Source organism: Dromaius novaehollandiae, chromosome 2, assembly GCF_036370855.1.
Source record: "Dromaius novaehollandiae isolate bDroNov1 chromosome 2, bDroNov1.hap1, whole genome shotgun sequence".
NCBI classification, from domain to species: Eukaryota; Metazoa; Chordata; class Aves; order Casuariiformes; family Dromaiidae; genus Dromaius; species Dromaius novaehollandiae.
In genome coordinates this window covers 47,970,036-47,994,519 of record NC_088099.1, presented here as the reverse complement: position 1 = coordinate 47,994,519, position 24,484 = coordinate 47,970,036, and the positions used below count along the sequence as shown (strand labels likewise).

At 39.3% G+C, this 24,484-nt stretch overlaps 1 protein-coding gene across 5 annotated transcripts in view; it reads right to left on the bottom strand.

Moving 5' to 3' along the window:
- Window positions 1–24,484, bottom strand: part of NEK11 (NIMA related kinase 11) — a 110,530-nt gene that overhangs the window by 47,809 nt on the left and 38,237 nt on the right. For 4 of the 5 annotated variants that reach the window (XM_064506397.1, XM_064506399.1, XM_064506398.1 and 1 more), the window contains 6 exons: window positions 16,014–16,163; window positions 15,850–15,928; window positions 15,305–15,390; window positions 9,941–10,060; window positions 7,657–7,750; window positions 6,628–6,766 (listed from right to left, as the gene is read on the bottom strand). In XM_064506397.1, the coding sequence (XP_064362467.1) occupies window positions 6,628–6,766; window positions 7,657–7,750; window positions 9,941–10,060; window positions 15,305–15,390; window positions 15,850–15,928; window positions 16,014–16,163 (668 nt within the window). The remainder of the gene's footprint in view (window positions 1–6,627; window positions 6,767–7,656; window positions 7,751–9,940; window positions 10,061–15,304; window positions 15,391–15,849; window positions 15,929–16,013; window positions 16,164–24,484) is intronic. The other variant, XM_064506400.1, reaches the window with a different exon arrangement.

Genomic DNA, 24,484 nt, shown 5'->3' with positions numbered 1-24,484 from the left:
GGACAATTACAAGGCATGCTGTGATAAAGATTCTCTGGAGTCCTTCCAAGTAAGTTCCCATAACTAGTGCTTCCTATTTATTAAATACCTTTGTAAACTTAAAGCCAGTAAATAGGAATCAAGCTGTGCACAGAGCTGAGAGGAATTATGCTGTAAAATCTGGTTCAATTAGAAGTTATTGCAATCTAAGCAAAGGAACCGCACACAGTACTTAATGGGATGTAGTGACAGAGCTGCAATTTTGTATCCTAGCTTAGTGTGTACTAGCCCACACAGAAAAGCCCCAGAGATTTAACAGTACTACAAAATCCACGGGAAAGATGACCTTTGACATCTGAAACTTCTCTCAAAATTCAGTTCTCTGGTAAAATGGGCATCTCCTTTTCTGATTACTTTTTTGTATAATCAGAAAAGTAGATTATGAGCTCAATAAAGTCAATTACTAGATAAAGATGAGGTATATTACTGTATGAGAAAGTAATGTATTATTTACATGACGTTTCCAGTTGCTTTTTAAAAGGAGGCCACACCAGAAGGTACATTAAATATCTATTGGACCTGCCTAGCTGAAACAGCTCCATTCTAGTTGCCACAGAAAGGTATTGAATATATTCAGCAATAACATAAAGGCTGTGTGTAACTCATGGCTAATTTTATTTCTTAGATGATAGTTTTTGCCTATGTTTCAGAAAATCATTTTTCTCCAGCTGCACTCATTATCATTCATGGAAATAAGCAGTCAAATAGGGCCAGTTCCCTTCTCTTTAATAGCAAATTTTTTCCTCTTTCTCCTAGATAAGCTGACCTGTAGTTGTCAGCAATGTAACTTGCCTTGTCCTTCTTCTCACATAACTGCTATTGAAAGTAAAGTATGTGCACTCACAAGACAGCCAGTGATCTCCAGAAAAATGTATATTGGCATACTCACCAGGTCCAAATGGACATATTTTCTATAAACTGGGTCAAAAGAAATGGGTCAAGAGACATAAAAAAATGGTGTTAGTCAATTCATTGCAAGGTGGCTTTTCTTTCTGATGATTATCAGAGAGAATAAATGACTTTTATTTTCTAGGTAAGTATTAGTAAAAATAGGAAATATAGATACAGGTTTATCTTGACACATTTTGAATTGCCTGTTCCCATTTCATTGACATTTCTTTCAGAATGTGTTTTTTAATATTCACAAATAATTAATCAATCAAAGGAGCTGGAGAAATGTATTGGAAAAGAAAAATAAACAAATCAAAACAAAGGGAATTTAGTTATTAATCATTATCAACTTTATCGCTTGAAAATAAATGAAATGTGCAGATACTCCTATATAGTTTTGAACACGCAAATATTTGTATTTAATGCAAACAGTGACTCGGTGTCTCTGAATACAGTCTCAACATAAGATTTATTTTAGATCTTTTAAGTCTCTTACTTTTACTTGGAGAAATTTGAGATGGAAAAGACATGAAGTTATCCAGTAAAACAATGCTGCTCCCATCAGTTCAACATATTCTTAACTTTTTGTCCAGCCTTGTTTTAAATTACTTAAAAGATAAAAGTCCATTATTTCCTGGACAAATAAGGTCTAGACATCAACATTTCTCAATGAATATTAAATTCAACTATAAAATATTTTTCCACATCTCCAATCATTGAAATACTTCTTTTAATGCTGATTCCCAATGAACAAAACTAGAAAATCTAATGCAGACTAAAACTGTTGCATAAAATAATTTCAAATGAGTAAAACCATTTTTCATTGGTTTATAATATTTACAAAATTTTATTTATCTGATAAATGGAGCAGTGCTCTAATCAGCTGAAACACTACAGTAAGAATATATACTGTTTTAACGATACAGTCAATATAGCACTTCAGCCATTTACTTAGTACGGTTAATAATAATTATAACAGTCTTTTTTCTTAGCAGACACCTTTGCCTGTCTCTTTACAAGATTAGGGAGCATTTCTTACTCCAGATTGTATGAGTATAGATGCTAAATTCCTTAATTTTTTTTTAAACCTTCATTAGCTGCAAGGAATGCTACCTACCCACCTGCCACAATACTTATCTCCACACTGCACATCTTCAAAGAGATTAGCCCAACTGGAAGAATCCTTTGCTCTAGCATGCACACAAAATGCAGCTAAATCTAGGAACAAGAGAGACAAAGTCCCAGAACTTGAAGATCTACAGATATTTCTTAATAACCCAGTGCACCTGCCCACCTGACCTACCGCCACTGAGCACCCACAGGATAGTCTATGCTTGCATGACTACGAGTTCTCCTAAACATATAGGCTAATGTTTTGGGAAAGGGGACTGGCTTTCTCTGAGAGCTCCAAAAGCACTGCAGAGTGCCCAAGCGTTTCCCACGGCTGCCAGGGCACTGGCCGCGTGGAGGCTGGGAAGGGTGCAGGAGCACACGCGCTGCTCAGTAATGGAGAGCCGTGCTGCACAGCAGGTCCAGGGAGCCCCGCTCCACTGCGGTCAGCGTGCTCAGCACTGCTTTGCTGGAAGTAAGCTGGAACAAGCTACCAATGCAAAGAAGGGCAAAGACATTATAGCAACATACACTGGCTGAACTTGAGAACTGGAATAACAAAAATGAAGAAAAAACGAAGTACAGAGTCATGAGTTTAGGCATTAAAACAAAAAAAACTATTGTAAATTGGGAGATAATAACTTGGGAGCATCTTAAGGAAGGTGGGCTCAGGTATGCTGTAAGTGGCTAGTGTTCAAACATATCAAAAATACAGAAGTAATCTTAGCAGGCATTAAGAGATATCAACAGTCAACAGAGGAAAGTATTAGTGTCAGGGCATAAGCTACTAATAAAACTTTTGTGAAATACTAGATCAATTCCATGTCGCTCATGCCCAAATACAGTGAAATAAAATGAGAGCAGTCTCAGAGACTAATTAGGTAGATCATTTTAAGATAAAACTGGAGAGCCTACCTTATGAGTGGCGTCGAGCAAAGTTTGCCTCGCTTGACTTTGAAAAAGAAAGGCTGACTAAGGATATTACTGCTGCCTGTGAAAACATGAGACTAAACAAAGGAAAGAAAAGAACTACTTAAGCTGCAGGGCAATGTGGTTCAAAGATGGGGGTATGAAACAGCGAGAAGGAAATCTAGGCCAGAAATAAGAAGGTTTATACACACTGCAAAATTTGGGTCCAGAAACAACTTTCTGCAGAGAGAGGCAGTAACCTTCCAGGGCATCGAAGCCAGTCACATTCTTTTGGAAAGGGGCAGTAAGTAAAGGGGGACACAGAGAGTAGCCCCAGTTTGGACTCAGAGGCCATAGCCAAGGTTCCAGTCTTTCCTACCCTGTGCATTTGTTCTGCGGAAAGCAGTATGAGTGGGGCCAGCGCTTTCTCTCTAGCAGAGCACCAAGAACCAAGATAATGGCTCAGGAATACATGTGCTTAACTTTCCTCCCCTGGCTCATTAAAGCAAAAATAGCATAACTTGCTATCTACATAACTTTTCACTTTTACCCACTCCCAAGTTAAAACTGGATTCCTTTCTTGAGTTTCATCAACGCAAGCATATACAGTTTACAAAGTGATTTCTGTCAGCAAAAGCCCATGTTTCTTTGTGCTTCTCCTCCCTGTCCCTGCAAAGCTCTCCATTTTCTGCAGACGAGGGTTGTGCAGGATGCGCATCCAGAATCCCTGAAGTGATTGGGGAGAAACATGACAGCGTGTCAAGATGCAGGGGCCATCACAAGCCAGTCTAGCTTAGCAGGTGACATCTGAGCTGTTAGATTTATGAGCCAGACTGAATCAGTCCCATAAGGCTCAACCTGCTCAGCAGTGACCCTCGTTTCTCCGAGGAAGGAAGACATCTACATAATAGAGCTGGATCGCATAGTAAGGAACATAATGTTGAAGAAGTAACTGAATTCTGTTGTTTAAAAGTAGTATTTACTTTGCCCACAGCACTTCTCTGTAATAAGAGCCAATAACCTCTGTAGTAAGAATCTGTATAAGACTCAGATTATTTAAATTTCTGAAGAAGTCATTGTAAAACTTGTTAACAGTCTGAACAAAACTGTGATGCAACACAATGAATTAATCTCACCATTAAAAGCACAGGGTCTGCTTCGATCTCTTTTGTACTTTGGAAAAGAAAGCTGCTTGAGGACTAACAAACTGGTCAACTATTTGTGACTTTAGGTAACTGTTTTATATGTCCCTCAAGTGTACTGAGGTCATAACTAGAGTGAAAAAAACAATCAGAAGATCATTGCTGATTACATAACTCAAATATGGAAAGAATTTTAGACTTGCCATGGAAGTCTGTAGCAGTTAATTGTTTCAGCATCACTGAAACTTGTCCACCAGGCAATCCAAAATCCTGAATTGTCATGGTGTTTTTCATTTATGTTGCTTTTACTGCCTTGTTTTTCCCAGCTTTCAACATGTGTACCTACTACTTCTCAAATTGGATCAAGTTACCATGCTTTTTAAAACTATTTGTTAAAACTAAATCTTGACCTTTTATTTGATACCATCTCCTCCACTCAGATATAACTGTGTTTCACAATGCTGCAGCTTATTTTCAGTGAAAGCAGTGTGAAGTGTTTTGTTTTCTACTCCTTCCCTAACTTCTTAAGGTCCTGGTATTTCAATTCTCCAGGCTCTAATTTTTCCCCATTTATGTTGCAAATTTTCCAAGGCCAGCAGGACATAAGCCAAAGAGAGTTTGAACTTTCTTCAGGTAGGGACACTACCCCTGGCTGCTCCGCAACCAGCTTTTCCCGTTCCTGAGAGGATTTTTGGGGTCTGACCTGATGTAACTAACTCTTAAGGTTGCTGCTGCTGAGCCTCCTCGCAGTCAGGAACAGCTTCTCACTCCTGCCTTTTTCCACCTCCTCCACTGTTGTTAGTTATTAGCTGTAACTGGGGAGCTTGTTAGGGTGGTATGCATAGTCTAACTTCTTCTGCTAACTTACTATGGGTTAGCAAGATTAATTAACATGCAATACACAGCTTTATAAAACCATTTTATAGCCTTGCTTCTAGTTTTCTGTTTTTTTCTGTCCTATAGCTTGTTGATCACAAAGCAAATTCTATGGAAAATGAATAGCTGGAACTGTTCCTACATTTTCAAGCACAAAGACTCCATTGATAACTTAATTAATAATTAGACATGTAGGACATTCATAGTTGAACTGAACTGTGTAAAGAAAAGAAGAGTATGAACACTGAATAGACTAAGTAACAGCTTTGACATGAACCTCAGGAATAACAAGATAATCAAAAAGCAAAAAAGAGAAACCATGTAATTTCTCTTGCCCATCCATAAGTTATTTTAGTCATGAGCTCATCACTTCATTGTCAACAAATCTGACAAAAGCAATATCATTAAATCCACGTTCAGCTTTGTACAATGGACAGGCCAAACTTTTGCATCACAGATGTAAACACATCTGATTGTCTTTAGAGTTCATTAACTTGTTAAACTCTAATGATAAAAGAGACATCAGTTCCTTTCCTTTCTTGCGTGTTGTTCTGTTTCTATTTAGGCATCTCTGTATGCTTCCCCCAGCACGTCCCACCCACATCTACTGCTTTCTCTTGGTCTGCTACTTGCAATCTCCTCCCCCCGGGATGTACTTTCTAGCAGCTGCCTTCTCTCCTACACAGATCGTGCCTCCTTATACTGTGAAAGAGCAAGCCAACCACACAGACATAAGTGAGGCTACATTGAAAGGGAAAAAAAATTGCTATTAAAAAAACCCACCACCACAAACCAGCCAATTCTGATGCCTTTGATTCAATGATATAACCCTTCAGAGGCATATATAAACTAATAACAACAGCCAGAGATCTTAGAAAAAAGTAGTTTAAGTATTTAAAAGTGTGCTAAAACATATTTGCAAGATTCTAGTCTGATCAAAAATCTTTCACCTAAATAGTGCTTACACAATGATTCTTAAATATTTAAAAATGACACTGTTCTAGAACATTATAGAAACAGAAGATATATTTGTGCTATCAAAAATATTTTCCTTAATTAGGAAGTACATTATTTCTACAGTCTGCCACATTTGCAAAAGCTTGACTATTTGTTCATCTATCTACAGTAAAGTACATGTTATGTATAGCATTTCATATTTTCAAGACAGTGGCTAAGCATTTCAGGACAATATAGATAAGCACAATTCAAAGAGTTTTCATCTGCTTCTCACATTCATTATATATAATAAAAATGGCATCAAGGTGTATTAAGGGCAAACGCTCCATATTTTGGTACTCATTTTTCCACTGGAGAGAGAATTTAGGAGATGCTGTCCTAACTCCAGCCATTTCATATGTGCAAAGCTTAAAACTGTCTCCTCCTCCCTCAGCACCTCATTTGGAGAAGGCGTGTTCACCTCCTTTGATGGTGTCAGGTCATTCAGACTCTGGGAACACAGACTGCCCTGCCATGTAGCTCTAATGTACATCCATCCACCCAGATTATTTTCCTTTTCTCTTTGTAGATCTTTTGACAACTTCACAAACCTGACTGCTTTTTATACAGCAGTTCCTTCACCACAGTTTAACTATCAAGGACAAAATTAAATCTTGCTTTGATATAGGAAGTTTCATTTCAACATGACATTTTAAGTTCTTACCATGCTCCATAGATTCAGGCACACAAAGCTGACTTGATGTCTCATTTCCATGTGGTTCATCATGTCCTGTGGACACACAGTCCTGTGTAATGACTGGCTGAGAATGAATTAGGGGAGTTGAAGTTTGTTCATCAGATTCCTTAGTTGAAGCAGCAGGGATAAATGGGTATAGTTAGAGCTTTCAGTAGGCCCACAATATAATTGCTATCCTGATCTATACAACTGCTGAGACTTGCAGCAAACAAGTACTTACAAAAAAAAAAAAAAAAAAAAAAAAAAAACTTAAATTTTTAATGTTAGCAAATACTTTTTAAAAATTCTTTTTTTTAATAATGATCAGCAATGACTCAGCTATAAACAAGGAAGGATCTAACAAGACAATGGGAAGTAGAAACTGGAGTGCATAAAAGAGGTAGAAAACAAAGCATCAAAAAACCAAAAACTCATTATTTCTGTGATGCTTTCACTGACTTTTTCCAAACTGCCATTGCTGTTTGTGAAAAGCCATAACGCTAGGGTTGAACGGGCCTATCTTCTGTTGCATATATTTTAAAAGCAAATGACAGCTTACACTGGGAGTCACTCCAAGACTTTGTTCTTGCTAAATAGCCAGTTGGAACATTAATATTCTAAATTAATCAAATGAAAAGAACCAGCAGCCATGCCAAAGTATGGTATTTAAGGGATTACAGTTCTGAACTTATCCAGAAAACAAATGTATTTTGAACTCTAATATCAGATAGGAAGGTTAGTAGGTACCACATTTCAGAGAGCAGGTTTGGATTGAAGGGGGACTTAAAAAAGAAAATTATGCAATGTATAAAGAATTTGTTGAACCATTTCTTAATAACTGAATACACTTTCTCTCAACACAGACCTAGCTTCAGTTAAGCAGTCTAGACTTTGATGCATATCCCAATTATTAATCTCTGGGCAGGTCTCTGCCTCTAGAGAAAGTATGTGGAAAACGGAAAAGTGGTGTACACTAAACATGCATATATGACTTTCAAAACAACAGCCCATACTTACGTGTAGGACATTGACATTCAACTGCTGAAAATTACGGGATCTGAACTCTTGCATTCTTTTGATATTTTCTTGATATTTTTCTTCTGCCAGCTGTCTGTAAATACAGATTACTTGTATTTAGGATACGATGTTAGGAATTGCACAGAGGGATTTTCTCAAAGTATACATGGAAAAGAAAATTCCATAATAAAACTACCACGGTACCAAACACTCAAAGCATATACTCAAGTTGCAGTTCATCTCAGTGAACCCACAGACAGAATTCAGGCCTTATTTATGAACAGTTTCATATACACCTTTCACAATTTGTACAATGTAACTGCAAAATGGCACATTCCTAGTCCCAGGCTCTCTTGCTCCTTCCAAAGATCTTAAACCTTTTGAACTGGATGTCACCACATCGGCGAGGAAACTCTCAGCTAAAGAAAGGCACATAACATTTACACGCTATGAACACTTTGCCAAGGGGAGAAGGCATAGCAGTCGTTTCCTATACGAGGCTCCTTGAGCCAAATGCTGCATTAAGCAAGTCTTCCAGCTCCCTGCCTACCTGTGCCCAGCCCTGCACTGCTGAAGGCAGATCTCTGGTTTGAGAAAGTACCGTGGTTTTGCTTTGTTAGAAATACTTCCAGCCAGAGTCCCCTGGCAATAATCTGGACCTGAATCATCTGTGTTAAAGACTCAGGACTGAGAATAAGATTTGAAGATTAATATGCTGCCCTTCTATTAAAGGAAATATTTGATTTTGTTGCTGTGGGGGGACATGAAAATCTAAATATGAAATGATGAAATTGAAGAAAGCAAAAAAATTAAAAGTGAGCTAAAATATCCTACAATTACTATTACTTCCTAATCTCTACCCATAAAAAGAAAGGGGGGGAGGAAAGTGCTTCCTATTTATAAATTTCATATAAGTATAAAAATTGGCCTAGTTAAACATACTTTTGAAAACACCATGCAGAAAATGTGTTAAATTCAAATACTTGCTATATGGTGGTTTCATTCCAGCTAGATTTTTTTTAAAAGTAAGGATTAATGTACATATCCATTTTCAAATGCAATTTTGTCTCCAGTTCAATGGTAAATGTCAGACAGGCACAAATGCTGGTCGGACATGCTTTCTGAAATGAAATTAAGATCTTGAATTTTTTGTGTGTAGCTTTTTGGTACAAGCATGGCAAGTTAGCACAAGTAAAAGTAGGACGTGATTTTACAGAGCACTTCTGCTCATCTGCAATTACTGTTCATGCACATTCTTCCTAACCCAGATGGGGATAGGATAGGAAGCTATTTTGTAGTTATTAGAAGGGAGGCGGGGAAGAAGGACAGTTCAGGAGGGATATAGATGGCTGCAGAGTTACTGTAGCCATTAATTCAGACCTCATGTTACCTCACATTGTTGTTTGTAATAGGAGGTCATTGCCACACTGCATTGTGAGCTTGTTTTGGCATGACAAGCTTAAGAGGTTGATTGCCTTGATCAGAAATAGTTATTCTCTCTATTACACATCTATAAATCATAGAATAAACATTTTTAATGCACACCGCACTTAGAAAATGGTTTTGAAGAAAACATTAAAATGAATTAATGTGACACTTTCCTGATTTTTCTTTTGTATAAAATAAAATGTTCAGAGTTTTTAACTAGGAAAAATCAAGTGTGTCATCAAAATAGGATATTCTTCTTTTTATTTTAAAATGGAATCCAGGCATGCATACATAGCCTTCAAGGTATTTCTCAAATTTGACTCAGAAATGGTACTTACTTTCCATTAAACCCTCCCCCTTTTATTATTCCTTACTTAAGAAAAAACTATAAAATGTAAAGGCTTTATCACATGTTCACTACCCCTGCATTTGATCATCTGATGAGGCTATTCTCTGAGCTATTAACTTTTACTGGCAAATCTCTTAGGTCAAAATAATTGAAGGGAAAAAAATGGATTTTAACTAAATGCCTGACTTCTCAGAACGTGCACTTCTTAAAAAAAAACTGCAAAAAGTCATTTAAAAAATTCCTATCATAAGGAAACTGAAAATTTCTCATATACTTATTTGACAAGAAACATCAGTATCGAAGTACCAGTTTTGGGCTAATGCTCTGACTTTTCTTTTTATGTAAACAATTACTGATTTAAAAATCCACCATCCCCATTCACTTTCAGTAGCTGAAGCAACTTTTTAAATTTGTTTTCATCTTGATTGTCATAATTCACTTATAAAACTGTTATGAGGGGAAAAACTGCACAGCCAGGGCACAATGTTAATGTTATGCATAACTTACTTCAGCTTCCTTGCTTTCTCATCTGCAGCATTTAACTTCCTCAGCCTCATGCGTTCCCGCGGCGTCATCCTCTGCACTTGAGAATGCTCCCGCAGAGTTTGCAAATGGACTTTCCTCTGCCTGAAAATGAATGCAGGCAAGCCCATCCTTACATAAACAGGTAAACATCAAGATTTTTGGCTGGATATTGAAACATACTGACACTTAAAATGAAGTAATTGGAAAGTCACTACAGGTACTATAACAGACTAAACAGATCATAGTACTGAAAGCAAACGTCTCTTTTAAACTGGAAAATTTAAACTTAGATTCATGAAGAACTTGAAGAATTTCAGGCATTTCACATAAGAATGGGAAAAGGCAAACTCGTTCCTTAAAAGATTAAATGTTGCAGCACATTGAGATATTTACCTTGTCTGGCTTCATTATTCAGCATGTTCCAAGTAAAAACACTGTCTTTAATTTAAATGAAAACCACTGAAAAAGCAATATCAATTGTAATTTTTAACAATCAATGTAAAATGTATCTAGAATAAAGGAGAATGTTAAAGTGCCTTTAATGAAAGTTATAATAATCCTGCTGTCCTCTTGAATTTCTGCTTCTAATGAACAGTAACAATTCACCAGTTAAATGTTGTCCATAGATCAGCCCTGAAAGCTGAGCACGAATTATTGACATATGTATCTCATTTGTATTTATCAACATGGGAGAGCAATATTTGTTCTATGTCAGAAAAAGGATATAAAATCTGAGATTAATATCACAACCTACAGTGATTACACAAATTAAACCATAGTTTGCAATACCTTGGCAGTCCTATTTCACACCAAAATTTTGGCTTGTTTAGCTTTATGATATCAAGTCTGAATTTCAAATAGCTATTTTGGCTCTTATGAGATAACTTCTGATCTTCTAAGAGCCCACTTTTGTCACCATATGAATTGCAAAGCTCCTTGTGGATTATCATATTGAAATCAGGATTTCAATAACATGAGAAGGGAAGTGTTTGCTATCCTTTTCAAATGCTGGCTATAGAGGGAAATACTGTAGAGATATGAATGTTACAGTGAAATATGAAAGACTAAGGACAAAAACGAGCACAGTTCAATTATTAATCAGAATGGAACTAACTCTTCAAGTATAAATAAGGTAGACATATTTCCTGTGCCTTGGAACAAACTCCAGTTCAAATCGCCAGAACCTGTAGGGGAAACAAAGTCATTTTTCATCCAAGATGAAACTGAACTTAAATATTTAAGAAAGCATAAAACTGTTTAAAATTTATTACTTGCATGGGACTGGAATAAACTAAACCATTAGAAGCTTTTATTAGAAAAAACTAGACTCAACTACACACACCAGAAAATTTCTCACGAGAAAAGAAACAATAGATGTAAAGCAACAATGACTGGGGAGGACACCATAGTATATACACTCAGATTACAACATTGCTTCATTATAGCAGACGTGCAATCTTCTATGTTTAAATTATTCCTTTACTTTCCTTTCTGAATGGCATCATTTTTCAGGTATTTTAACTTAATTTTATCAACCCCTTTAGAATTTGAATTGCAAAAATGTTTCGGCATTTTGCTTACCACTAGGTATACAGGCAGCCAACATTCTCATAAATGCAATGAAAGTCATAATCTTATTCTTACATATATTGCAAACATTTAACCTAAAAGAATCAGATCATAGCATAATTGAACATAATTTATAGGGAAGTTTCTCTTAGGATTTTTTTTCTTCTTCAAGTTGATGCCCTGAATTCATGTTCTAACAAAAATAATTGCTTTCCATTGCTCCACATTTCATAGGAACTCTGGACTTCTATGTGAAAGAAATTGACTTTCTATCTGTTTTTAATAAAAGTATAACAACATGATAGAATAGTTACAGACTCTGGGATATGCACTGATGTCTTCCCTGGGTGCTAGTGTTGTCAATACATGATGTCAATTTGAAAGGTGATGAAACTCATAATATTTAAATGACAACAGATGAGGCATGGAATTTAGTATATGCCACAAATAGTAGGAAATGGTTTGATCAGTCTATTCTAGAAGCATATGGATATCTGAAGTCTAAGTATACGTTTTGCAGGTAAAATCCTGATTTCTCAATGCATCCATAATCTTTTGGTGCATACAGATAATCTGAAATCCTGTACATATTATAAATGAAAAAACACAAAATAAAGGCATGTACTAAAAGTTCCTTAATGATTCCCATTCTTCATGCTTTAATAAGCATTTAATATTCAATATAATCCAGATAGGCTTAGCATAATATTTGGGCTAGATTTCAATGCCCCAGAACTATTAAAGGTACATCCCTGAGGAACATCACTGTAGTACCAAATAATATCTATATTTCATTTGAAGAGGCAGGAATCCACTCAGAGTTAATTGAATCAAACTGAATACAGCAGCAACGGACATAAGAGATGTCTAATATTTCATGATTATTATACCTCTATCTCACTGATGTGTTTCCAGTATAATAGTAAAGGGTTACTTCCAGCAGAGCAATAATAACAGAACAGCAAGAAGGCCAAAAACTGGACAGCAGTCTCCGTGGGCTCCATTTGCTGTTATTTATTAGATAGTTGTTACTAGGCAGTACGGGCATTATTTATTGTTGCCTTTTACATCTACACTTCCAAAGTTCACCGGTCTGTTTCATACTAAAGGGGAAACCCAAACAAGGGACTTGGGCCTGATGAAAAGACAGAGACTCATTTGCCCAGAGAGTGGGAGAACAAGAGCTATGGGGCTGAAACCTGCACCTGGATTTCTAGCAATGACAGCTTTACAAATACAATCTGATGACTTAACCTAGCTAAAAGATAGGGATAAGACTTCAATGCATTAAATTTCCCCGCATTTATTCTGCTTTCATCCTATTGCAGAAATGAAAAAATACCTTGTTTTGAAAAGCTAACGGTAGTCCCAAGTGTTGCATGTTCTCTGGCATGCCCTTTGCAGCACCACTCCACATGGCACGCTATGCTTCATCGCTCTCCAAATCCTAACCCTAACCTTAATTCGAAACCTAACCCTCAAAATGCACGGGACCTGCACCTGGACCCACCAACCCCAGGGAAGGCCCAGAGACAAAAGCTGCCTTGGGAGCAAACTGGGGGGGCAGGGGATGACCTTTGGCATGCCCTTTGCAGCTCCACACCACAGGGAGCTCTACTCCTTATCACTCTCCAAAGCCTAACCCTAACCCTAACCCTCAGCATGGGTGAGACCTGCACCTAAAACTACCAACCCCAGAGAAGGCCCAGAGACAAAAGTTGTCATGCGACCACACTTGGGGTAACGGGGCACGTCCTTTGGCAGGCCCCTTGCAAACGCACACCACAGGTGGCTCTATGCCTTATCACTGTCCCAACCCTAAGCCTTACCTTAACCCTAACCCTGAACCCCAGCATGGGCGGGACCTGCACCTCAACCTACCAACCCCAGGGAAGGACCAGAGACAAAAGTTGCCGTCAGACCACACTTGGGGTTGCGGGGCATGTCCTTTGGCATGCCCTTTGCAGCCCCACTCCACAGGGAGCTCTATGCCTTATCACTCTCCCAATCCTAATCCTAACTCTAACCCCAACCCTAGCCCTCAGCATGGGCAGGACCTTCACCGCGACCTACAAAACCCAGGGAATGCCCAAAGACGAAAGTTCACATGGGAGCAAACTTCAAGTAGTGGTAAATATCCTTTGGCATGCCCTTTGCAGCCCTACTTCACGGCACACTCTATGCTTCATCACTCCTCTAACCCTAACCCTAACCCTCAGCATGGGCAGGACCTGCACCTCAACCTACCAACCCCAGGGAAAGCCCACAGACAAATCTTACCGTGCGAGCACACTGGCGGTCACCAGCATGTCCCTTGGCATGCCCTTTGCAACCCCACTCCACAGCGAGCTCTAGGCCTTATCACTCTCCCAACCCTAACCCTAACCCTCAGCATGGGCGGGACCCTAACCCTAACCCTCAACCTACCAACCCCAGGGAAGGTCCAGAGACAAATGTTCTAATGGGAGCAAACTTCGAGTCATGGTAAATGTCCTTTGGCATGCCCTTTGCAGCCCCACTCCCCAGGGGGCTCTACGCTTCATCGCTCTCCTAACCCTAACCCTAAACCTAACCTTAACCCTCAGCATGGGCGGGACGTGCACCTCAACCTACCAACCCCAGGGAAGGCCCAGAGAGAAAAGTTGATGTGGCAGCACACTTCGAGTAGTGGTAAATGTCCTTTGGCATGCCCTTTGCAGCCCTACTTCACGGCGCGCTCTGTGCTTCATCACTCCTCTAACTCTAACCCTCAGCATGGGCGGGACGTGCACCTCAACCTACCAACCCCAGGCAACGCCCAGAGACAACCCTTGCTGAAGGAGGACACCTGACGTCGGGTGGGAATGTCCTTTGGCATGCCCTTTGCAGCCCCACCCCACAGGGAGCTCTAGGCCTTATCACTCTCCTAACCCTAACCCTGTTGTCCAAAAGACAACCCTAACGCTAACCTTCAGCATGGGCAGGACCTGCACCTCAACCTACCAACCCCAGGGAATGCCCAGAGACAAAAGTTGCCGTGAGAACACACTTCAAATAGTGGTAAATACACTTGGGCATGCCCTTTGCAGCCCCACACCATGGGGGGCTCTACGCTTCATCACTCTCCTAACCCCAACCCTGACCCTAACCCTCAGCATGGGAAGGACCTGCACCTCAACCTACCAACCCCAGGGAAGGCCCAGAAACAAAAGTTTTAATGGAAGCACACTTCGGGTAGCGGTGCATGTCCTTTGGCATACACTTTGCAGCTCCACTCCATGGCGGGTTCTACACTTTAGCACTGTCCCTACCCTAACCCTAACCCTCAGCCTGTGTGAGACCTGCACCTCAACCTACCAACCCCAGTGAAGGCCCAGAGAAAAGCTGTCATAGGAGCAACTTGCCCGCTGTACGATCAGCGGCATCTGCCTCCAGATCTAAGCCTTCAAAATATAAAGACTAAGGTCATAATTTAATTACATACCAACTGGTACTAAATTAACACATGTATATACCACATACACATGCACAGTTTACACAGTTACAAACTAAGAATTTGGCTCTTAAAGTGACTTATTCAACCTAAATCTTAATTATAAATCTAATTAATGTGCTTGTCCTTTTGCATATGCATTTTTGGAGAACGGGTCTCTTTAAACATACAGTACTATGAGACACAATTTTTACAACTTGACATAAGTTGTGTGTGTGACTTAACACAATGTTTACAACTTGATAGTATTTCAAAACACTCTAATTTCATATACTACTGCCCACAAAACACTTAAAAATACTTACACAGCATCAACAATGTGAGCAGCTTCTTTCTGCCAGTGAAATGCTTTATTTTCCTTGGGCATATATGTGAATTTGTATTGTATATTCTGCAAAAAAATAAAATAGAAGCAGTTTCAATACTTAGGGCTAAAATGATCCAGCCCCTTCACCTATGATCCAATGCAGTCCTACTGCAGAGAGTGATGTAACAGTTTTCTATCCCAACTTCTTCAAAAGCCAGATAGTATATACACTAAATCACGCACCAAAAGAGTAAAATGCACTGGTTTTCCTTGAAACTAGGACTAATCAGAACAGTTTAGAGATCATAGATACCCCGACCCAAATGATCTGCACATGTCACACATAAATGCCTGCTCCCTTTTTTGCTCATAATATTTCAAAGTGGGCACGTGCAGCACATGAAGTGACACGGGCTTCATTTCTCACTGCCACCCTACCTCAGGCATATTGCAATTTAGCTCTGAAAGTCCCATGGACTGCAGTTCCCATTGATTTCTATCAAACTTATTTTTTGTCAACACATTTTTTCTGCCTTCAGATACCTTCAGTTGTTCATCAATATAAGGGATTTTTAGAATCTCTGCTGCTGCTGGTCTCAGTGAAGGATTCTTACTTAGCATGCTGAAATATTAAAACAAAAAAAAAGTGGTAATTCAATAATCTTCCAAATTAATTTAGAAAACTACTAGACAATAAAAAAGCATACCTTTTCAGCACAGCATTCAGTTTGCTTGGATATCTATCAGGAAGAGAAGGTGTATCACCTTCTACAATTTTTAACACCACAGACAAAAAATTGTGGCCACTAAATGCATGGTTCATACAGCACATCTCATATAAAATGCATCCCAGAGACCTGAAGAACAAAATAATAGGAATACTACAGCCAATTTTTTGAAAGAAGCATGCATAGTGACATTACAGTACATAAAAATCACAATATCTGTGGTTACCCAAATTGTATACTCTTCTGAGAATAGGTACTTCATTACCATGCTACCCTTTTCATCTGAAATACTCTTATTCAGATCACGGATTATGTTTAAAAACAGAAGCAAGCATCTTTCTATTTCCATAAATGTAGGTGTAAACTTAAGTTCTCAAATATATATACATACACTTGTTCATATATGTGTGTGTGTATATATATATGTAAAACTGTTATATGAATCGCTTAAGTTTTTACTCACTGAGTTAAATATGAAGTATTTTAATTAGTGACTCACTGAGAAAGTGGTTTAGGAATTTTTAGACATAGATTTGTTCAAACTGGTTTTGCAAATTGATTTTTGACAGCAAAGTGAGGCTAAAATTCAAATTCAAATTAAATAATGCCAGTTTAAAATCACAGAAATGTCTTCTAGCATGATTTCAATCATTTCACCACACATCCAAATTAGATTGAGGGAAAAAAAACAGTTTGGACTCAAAGTAGTGCCAAGTTTAGATTATAGTTTCCTATTGAAAAATCTAAATTTCCTTGAAATTTTATTTGGAGAAGAAAGGAAGAAAACTGAACGTTCAGCTCTGGAGACCTAATTGAGAACCAGGGTCAATTTAAACCCATTAACCAGGAGAAATGAGCACAAATAGAAAATTTTGAATGGGCCTTTGATTCACCATCATCCTATTTATCAGGCTCTTTTTCTTTAATCCTAAGGGAGATCATAGAAGATCACCAAGTAGAACATTTTAACATAAATATCCTCATAATAATTTATGAAATGATTATTCATAACAGCTTGCACTTCAACTGCATTCTGACAAGTGTACTGAAAAAAACAACAAGAACAACAAAAACAGGGCAATTAAAGGGGAATTCATTTTTACAGGCTTTGAAGCATGCCCAAGATTACCTTAATTTTACAGACCAGAGAACTGCATCACAGATGAAGGCCTTGACCGAGGCCACAGAAAGGGTGGCGAGAGCTAACTACAGGATCAAACTCACCTAAGTAACCAGCTTAAAAATGAGAGCAAATTTATTCTTAATGTTGTACTTGATTGTGGTATTTCTCATCTACGGAAGTAGTACGAAAATAGAGCATACTGAAAATAAGCAGAAGTATGTATAGGTGGATGACTTTGGTCAAAAAAAAAAAGTATAGACCTGTTTTGGAAAGCAAGCAATTAATAAAATTCCAATTATTCATTTTTTTCTTAAAGACAAGGGATTAATTCAATCCATCTGGCAACAAAAGAACAAGAGCAAATAATTTTAAAGCTGAAACCCAGTATCTACATACAATACAGATAAAGAAGGGGCAGAACGGGGCGGGGTCTCTCACTAGAACTTTTTAAAATAGCGTCTGAAAACAATTAGCACAACATTTTTGCTAACAACTGCATAAAGACCAACTATTGAGGAACTTAAATAATTGCCAAGTTTTTAAAAGATTTGACTATCTACTAACCTTCCTATTTCCAAAGTCAGTAAACAGTAACATACTGACAACGACATATATTTATGAAAGAATTGTATAGGCGCAGACTCTGAAACAAGACAACTCCTACATGAGAAAATATTTAATTTGAAAAAAAATATACACACATAGCATCCAAAAGTGTCAGATGAAAATGAAAGCCAGCAAAAGGGAAGGAAGAAAAGAAGGGAAAATCCCAACCTGACAGACTGTACTACAACTGCCTTTTGTGGAATCAGTCTGTTTTGGAGGCTGCTTGATTCCAGCAGTGAGAAATTGCTCACCAAGCCATTAGGGACACAGGATTTGCCGCCTCAGGGAAGCCCATTTAGGCAGCTGGTTTTGTGCTCTGACTACACCTGCGGCTTTGGAGAAAGACGACAAAGAGCACCTGAAGCACTCTGCCAGGGCCAGGGCAATGAACAGGCTACCCGGGGAAAATCCCATCTGTCCCATGGAAAAAACAAAAGAGAGAGAAATAAAGAAAGAAAAAGGAAAAAAAGCAGTGGAAACAAAATTAATAAAACTTTTTACTGCAGGATACCACTCTTTGAACTGAAGTAAATATCTCCTAAGCTGAGAAATGTTGCCCTGGCTCCCAGAGCAAGGTCATTTCTTCCCAGGACAGTTACTGAGCTGTAACTGCCCAAGGGAGCCACCTGCAAGCTTTTGCCTCAAGATGCCGTTTTGCCGAGCAGCTCTGTCTCTACAGCCTCGGGCTAAGCATGTGATAAGGAGCATATACAGGGAAAATTGCTTCCTGATTCCCATTAGCAACCAGTTTATGACCCAAAACATATAATTTGATTACTTTTATAAGTAATCCTAGCTTGTATAACTGCTAACGTTATCGCATTATAAAATGGTCATAAAACTATGAGCCAGAGCATTTGGTTTGCTGGCTTTTGACGTCTGTGAATAGGTTTGGGCAAGGTGCTAAGCAGCGGTACTCTGTTTCAGCAAAGCTGAAGTGTGCTCATTTCATAGTGAATCCACTTGTGCTCAGTTATAGCATAAAAAGGAGAGTCTGGCCAGTTTTCAATATATTTTTTACAACATCAACTGACATGTGTCTAAGTTTTCCCTGATGTTTTTGGTCTTCCTTCTTTACATAAGCGTTGCTGTCTTTTTAACATCTTCAGTCTTTTGTAGATCTTCCCAAACTGTGTTATAGTCTTTAAAGGCTGTAAGATCAAAGTTAGTTTTTTAATTAACCTCTGAAAAACAGATAATCTAAATATATATACTTTTGTGGCATATAGCTTTCAGTTTAATTGTACCAGAAGGTCATAAAACTGCTGACTCTAGACCCTTTGAGGAATACCTACATGTACACACATACCATGGTAACACTCCTCTACTGCCTCTCAGGTCTTCATGGCAGGGATTCTTCCCCTGCGGTTGTATAGTGCTTGTCACTAATCCTCCAGAATATTTGTGGGGTATTTCTAATGGGGACAGGTAGATCTGGATCATATGGCTCAGTGAGGCAATTAGATAGAATGGCAGTATACTGATTCCCATACTAATTAATTCCTGTGGGGCCTTTTCAAAGGAAGGGAACAAAGGGTCAATGCACCCCAAAAATCCATGAAATTTTTAAATAATGCCATGTACTTGATGGATATTTCCACTGAATTATCCCCAATGACTCTCAGGTCTTTTCTCTCAGAGAGCACTTAACACTAAACACATAGCAGCTTTTATAAAAGCCACATATTACAGTACTCTTATATTTATTTTTATCAGAGTTACATTTTGTTTTCCATTATGCTGACCAAGCATCTCCCCAATAATTCAAAGATTTTTAGTTTCTCAGAATTCCTCTAGCTTTTATCAGCCATTTCCAAACATGCAGCCATTAACATTTAATCATAACATTTAAATAATCATCTAAAGACCTAGGAATCTCCACAAATCACATGTACTGCTTAAAGCACCTTATAAGTTGAGTACCAAACCCTTTTTACAGCATTAGCAATTCATCTAGTCAATAAACAGTATCTTATATGCTAGCAGAAATCTGTGTTTCTCAAAAAGTAGGTGGATTTAGAGTTAGCAGCAGAGCATTTATATTATGCTAACAAATATGCTTCCTTTCAATGTAAAAATCCTATTCCAAAATGCTCCTTTACACAAGCTAGATTCACGTAACAATCTCAAACACTGGGGAGACTATTATTAGTTATGTAGATTTCATACTCTAGAATAGCTTTGGATATTGGAAAACCTTTATATTTAGGTGAGACCACCTATTTCCGTTAAGTTATACATGGTGGCAGGGGCCAAAAGCATGACAAAGATTTGCACGTTTAGGTCCTTGTGAAAAGAACATGATTTTAATCTTTCCAATAAGGGAAAGATTCTTTCTGTTTCTTCCTCTCTTGTGCGTGTGGAGATGGGGCTTGATTTACTTTTTTCTTATGTCTATAATAGCAATTATAATGAGTTTTTCAATTAGTCCAGATATTTGATAGTCTTTTGGTCACTAGCATTTCTACAATAAAAAGAAATGGAAACAAAATTGAAAGAATATTTAGCTCCTTGTGAATGTTTTATTAGTTCTTATCTCAAAATACACAACTTCAGCAAAACAAAGTATTAAGTGTTGTTAGCTCAATAAAAGAAAAGAACAGAAAAAGAGAGAGAAGTTATTCTTGATTATTTGCTCACAGTTTATCTGTCACTCAGAAACACAGTAAGATACAGTAACAACAGGCACCGCACTGGAAGGCACTCGGTATTTGCACTTGAGGATCTATATCTGATCCTTGGCAAACGACAAGACTACAGAATTCAGAGTCTCATTTGAGCAACCCCAAGCTCCCAGGGCTAGAAAACCTGAAAAAAATGTGGGACAAACAGTGCTAACCCATCCTGGGGCAGGCAAAGCTTGTTAACGTTATGCAGGAGCTGAACATGGCAATAGCTTCAGCTGGGATGGGAAAGAGTGATGCTCAGTCCCCAGTATGAAGAAAGCAGGAGCTAAACTGGTTGGGAGCCCTTGTGCAAAGGGAGCTCCCAGTCTCCTGCAACAGAAGAGGATCTCTGGGGAAGCGACAGCAGCCACATTCAGCTTCGGGAGCATCTGGGGCACTTAGCACTGACCTCCTTGTAGGCTGCATGAGGACACTGGAGGGCACAAAGGGAACCCTCCCACTCACTCTGTCCTGCAGGAAACTTCAAAGAGAGCAGAAAAAAGTGAGGGCTCACCTAATGCATTAATGAGTATTCATACCTGCCCTGAATGCAGTGGACACCTTCTTTTAGTTTACTCTCCGCTAGAATGAAATGCTTTCATTTTATTCAAATGGTGTCTCATGTCACAAAACCCAAGTCTGTTTGGGTTGGAATGATGATTTTTAGTCACTGTATGGGCTGGAATAAAAGCAAACTGATTAAAATTGCTACTGTCTTGGGAGACTCTCATGTAATCCCACTGGATCTCTGATCACTTTCTTGATAATACACTGGTGAGACTCCGTCTGCATTCATTGCTGCTGGGAGACCTACTTTGCCATAACTCTTGAATAGTTTTAGTAGGATTACATTGATGTAATATGGGTAGAGTCTGATCCACTATTTTCTTCCAAAAAGATTTTTTTAAAACTTAATAAATAAATAAATAAATAAACAACAAAATAAAAAACACACATGCCTTGTAAGACAAAAGGATTAAAAGATTAATTTGGCCTAGGGTTGAAGTGCAAAGCATCTAGCATATACACTTAGTTAGAAACTACACAAGAACAGGTGAAGAGTCACATTTAACACAGGTGAAGAGTCACATTTCTTGGGTACCAACAGGTACAGAGATGGTTAGGAATTTTTTAGCAAAAGTGTTTTTCACTGGGACAGGAACTTAGGTTAAACAAGAAATGTGGACCGTCTGTTAGTCACAGAGCTTTGATATAACTTCTGCTCGGAAAGGTTTAAAAACAACCTGGCTGTTCATCTGGGACATCAGAGATTCAGAGCAAGGTCTCTGCTCTGTCCAGTTCAGACCAGGAACTCCAGCTTTGGTCCTTCACATCACAGGTCTTAGTCACCAGGTTGTTAGCTATTCTGTGCGGTTTCTCTCATTGTTCTGCTTTCTATAAATTACAAAACATTCACTGTCCCAGAGAAACAGACTGCAACTATGACCACCCACATCACTTAACCTTTCCTGAACTGTAAAAAGTGCCTTAAAATGACACATACTGTCTTCAGTTTGCTTAAAACATGAATGCAATGCTACGGCTCCAGGCATCGGGGAACACTGGCCAACACTGAACACCAGCGCCTGTCACACCACAGAGCACGCAGGGCCAGGACGGGTCACCAGGACTCCCACACAGCAGTGTCTCTGCATCATGCTGGGCTCACGTACAAGGGAGCCCCAGCAGCCAAACGTATGCAAACAAATCACTTTGCTAACCTTCCACCTCTCTCAGCCTCTTCAGCTAGCCAACATCTCAGCATTGCCCCGACTCTTCCCAGCCTGTCTGCTCTCCTGGGGGAGGCCCCAAAGGCAGCGAGGGCTCGAGCTGCTGCACTGACACCAGCTTCCCAAGGAAGCTCCTCGCCTGGAAAAGAAGAAACCCCTGACCGTGACATCTGCAAATGCTCTCACTTACTACCCAGCCAGTCCAGGCTGAGGGAGGGGAAGTAAGACACGTATTGCTCTCTTAATTTGCCTTCTGTGAACAGAGATTTGGAACAAAAACGGACTAGCTCCAGCACTGTTCTTATAACTGAGGACAAACATAAATACTGCAGCTTCTCTGAGCCTAACTGCAGAACTTTCCCTTTATGTAAAAACTCTATCAGGCTCTTTCCATCTATCAACCTTGGGTCATAAAGGACTAAATTTCTTGCACCAGCTACTGCACTGTGAATATTCCAGCCAATTTGCAAGAGACAGTTACAGAACACTTCAGTGAACCTGAAAAGCACAATGTCTCTTTAGAGTATATTAGCAATTCCGTGTAAATTAAGGTCTTCCCAATGCACAATGATGGAGTGGACTGAGGAGTACCCATGAAGGACCGTGATACATTAGTGAGACAGCAATAACTGCCTCTTCTAGAAGATTTCTTACCTTTAACACGTGAACACTGGTAATCCTAAATTTTTGTGTGTAATATTTTGAGCCCTGCTAGAGATCAGAAGGACAAGCCCGAAGACAGAATGTTGCTTCAGGTAGTCAGAAAAGACTTGGGCAACTTCTTCACGACAAACTCACCTTCCTGCAAAATGACACAAGGATTTTGTCTCTTCCAAGAGCCATGACAGCACCCGGCACCTCCAGGAGGGTGCTTGACTGCGTGCCCAGAGATCGCCGGTGCTTCAGCCCCCTGTTATCACTGCCCTGGGGAGGGCTCCCTCCTTGGCAGAGAGGATTGTGCAAGTCCTTTCATCCATACTGCTGTTTAATCCATGAAGCTGTCCTCACAATCAGTTATGAACTCTCAGGCATAGGTGACCTGACACAATACTCTCACAGGCACCCAAAAATTTAGGCTTACGTTTTCAAACAAAAACTAGCTGCTTTAGAACATTGACTTTTACAGTAATAGTTATTATTTTACCTAACTTGAGGTACATGAAGCATTTACACTTCAGTATAGAATCAGTATGTGAGATGGAGCGGGCACTCCCCAAAGGGAACTATGGCTTAGCGTAAATGTTATGCCAGATCTTTGATGCCCTGAGGAGGGCAGATGGCTCCAGCTTCACACAGGAGCCTCTGTGCTGACAGCATGCTGCAATTACAGTGTCAGCAACGGGAGGCTTTCCAAAGGTGCCTGAGGACTCCTCCCTTTCTGCCTCTGAAATCCGCTTCCTCTCCTTTCAGGAGTGTTTGTTTCAGGACTGTCCCTCTGATTTGACTGGCAGCTACCAGGTATGGCAAATTACAACAGCTCAAGAGCCAGCTTTCTGCATTAACACCTGTGTTAAAGGGATGAACATGAGTTAAAGTTTAAAAAAGGACTGAGCAGCCCCAGGAGACTCGAGCTAGCCTGCTCAAGTTTTCATCTACAGAGACCGCTTCTTTTTTTCTTCTTCAAGTTTGCTTGTGCCTGTGTACAGTTTTGATATAAACAGACAAAAGCAGATCTTTCTGTCACCCAAACAAAGTCTCTTCCCTGCAGAACCAAAGTCCACAAATCAGCATGCAACAGGAGCAAAAATTATGCTAGAAGTACTTCTGTAACATAGGAGCATTGGCACCTCCAAGCCCCGGGCTCCTAACCCTGGCGCCTCCTGTCTTCTGTGGACACAGGCTCTTCCAGCACGGATGCTCAGCAATTTGCAGTGCTACCATGGAGTGCAAGGCCAGCAGCTGCAAGAGACAGTATTTTGGAGGCTGCTCTTTCCAGTGTGACCATGGCCATGGACTGAGCTGTGTTTTGCAGCAAGCAGCAGGAGTGCTGGACTTTCTTCTGAACCAACTTACCTCCTGCAGAGTCATTAAATGCAGACAAGCAATGATTATGCTACTTCTGCTAGAGGGTTCAGACAATAAATGGAATTACTTGCATCAAAGCCCTTTATCTTACTCTGGTAAGGCATGCGAAGCCAGCTCTAACAATCATATAAAATTGTCAGCTATAGAAACTCTGTTATTAAAGAGTGCTTCCTCCAAGGTAGTCAGCACATTCTCACGCAGCCATAAGCACTGCAGAAGGACTTCACAGTAATCGCTCGGTGGCAGGAGGTATCCACATGTTGTGCTACCTGCATGTTTAATAAGCACTCAGAAAACACC